The 1971-nt window shown below is 43.4% G+C and overlaps 1 protein-coding gene across 1 annotated transcript; it reads right to left on the bottom strand.

Moving 5' to 3' along the window:
* Positions 1 to 554: 554 nt before the first annotated feature.
* On the bottom strand, positions 555 to 1487 carry LOC116568200 (olfactory receptor 7A5-like). The gene has a single exon (XM_032303730.1). It carries the CDS (start codon positions 1485 to 1487, stop codon positions 555 to 557), a length of 933 nt encoding a protein of 310 aa, XP_032159621.1.
* Between the last annotated feature and the right edge of the window lie 484 nt (positions 1488 to 1971).

Below are 1971 nucleotides of genomic sequence, written 5' to 3' on the forward strand. Positions count from 1 at the left end.
GACATAAAGGGAACAATGTCCATGTCCACATTTTCAGGAAGAGAAATGAAGGTAGTGATGTAACAAGATTGACAGACTCTAGGTGAAAACTGGGTTTTGCATTCTCCTCTACAATAAAGTTGTGTGAAGGGCTTAGTGGCTAAGTATAGCTTCTTCCATATGAAGAATACAGATCATGGTTATCCTCTTGAGAAATCTAAGTAAAATGTACATGGAATGTCATAAGTCATTTGAAATGAAATGAGTTTATAAAGAATCCAAACTGCCGCATGAAATATACAGAATTTTCCAGGCATTTTTGATCCAGGGTTGGGGAAAACATTCGAAATGTATTTAATTGAAAAGGAGGAAACTGTGTGTATCAGACTGAGTAGAAGCTTAATAAAGTGAGTTAATTAAATGCATGGAGAAGTTGAATTCAATCAAATGGAAATTCCAAGAAATAAATGAAGCAGATTCTACTTCCAAATCCAAATCAAGACTAGCAGTTGTTTGCTCTGAAGCTGTGAGCCTTGCAAACATGGACACTTCTTCATCCATGGGGGTATTGGCTCTTACATCACTGGAACCCCAATGATTCTTTTCAGAGCCAACTTTATGTCTTTGTTCCTCAGGCTGTAGATGAAGGGGTTCAGCATGGGTGTGACCACTGTGTACATCACTGAGGCTACTGCACTTGAGTGGGAGCTCTGGGGAGCAGCAGAGCTAAGGTACACTCCTAAGCCAGTAGAATAAAATAAGGAGACAATTGAGATGTGAGATGCACAAGTGGAAAATGCTTTATATTTGCCCTGAGCTGACGATATTCCACATATGGTGGAAACTATCTTAGAGTAAGAGTAAACAATCCCAGCTAGGGGAGCACCAGCCAGCAGCACAGTATTAAAGTATATCACCAGGTCATTAAGGAAGGTGTCAGAACAGGCACGGCCAACTACCTGGTTGAGTTCGCAGAAAAAATGGGGGATTTCCAAGACAGTACAAAAAGTCAGCCGCAAAACCATTAAGCTCTGTAACAAAGAATTGAGAACACTGATGACCCAGGACACCAGAACCAGCAGTCCACAGAGCTGGGGATTCATGATGACCATGTAGTGCAGGGGTTGACAGATGGCCATGAAGCGGTCATAGGCCATCACAGTCAGGAGAAAGACATCCAACTGTGCATAGAGTAGGAAAAAATACATCTGGCTGAGGCAGCCTGCATAGTTAATGACATTGTCCTGAGTCTGTATGTTCCACAGCATCTTGGGGATGGTGGTGGAGGTGAAACAGATGTCTACAAAGGACAGGTTGGCCAGGAAGAAGTACATGGGTGTGTGGAGGTGGGAGTCAGAGGCGACAGCCAGGACAAGAAGTAGGTTCCCAAACACAGTGATCAGGTACATGGAGAGGAAAAGCCCAAATATGAGGGGCTGCAGTTCTGGGCCCTCTGAAAATCCCAGAAGAAGAAAGTCTGAAATTTGTGTACCATTGCCTGGTTCCATATGGTGGAAATGACTATGAGGAAGGAAAAAAATGGTTAATTTTCAAGCAAAAGAGCTTCGTTTATTACCCTTTACTTTTTAAGTTTTTAAAGTTTTATTCAAATTCCAATTAGCTAGCATACAGGGTAGTATGAGTTTCAGATGGACAGTATAATGATTCTATACTTCCATACAACATCCAGTGCTCATCCTGACAAGTTCCCCCCCTTTATCCCATCACCTATTTCAACCCCTCCCCCCACCTGCCACCTTCTGGTAAGCAGCAGTTTGTTCTCTAAATTAAGAATACGTTGACTGGGGCACCTGGGTGGCTCAGTGGGTTAAGCCGCTGTCTTCGGCTCGGGTCATGATCTCAGGGTCCTGGGATCTAGTCCCGCATCGGGCTCTCTGCTCCGCGGGGAGCCTGCTTCCTCCTCTCTCTCTGCCTGCCTCTCTGCCTACTTGTGATCTCTCTCTGTCAAATAAATAAATAAATAAATAAATA

This window comes from Mustela erminea, chromosome 1, assembly GCF_009829155.1.
Source record: "Mustela erminea isolate mMusErm1 chromosome 1, mMusErm1.Pri, whole genome shotgun sequence".
NCBI lineage: Eukaryota > Metazoa > Chordata > Mammalia > Carnivora > Mustelidae > Mustela > Mustela erminea.

Excerpts from the sequence above, each read along its gene's own strand:
- LOC116568200 (XM_032303730.1), bottom strand. The coding sequence starts at position 1,487 with ATGGAACCAGGCAATGGTACACAAATTTCAGACTTTCTTCTTCTGGGA.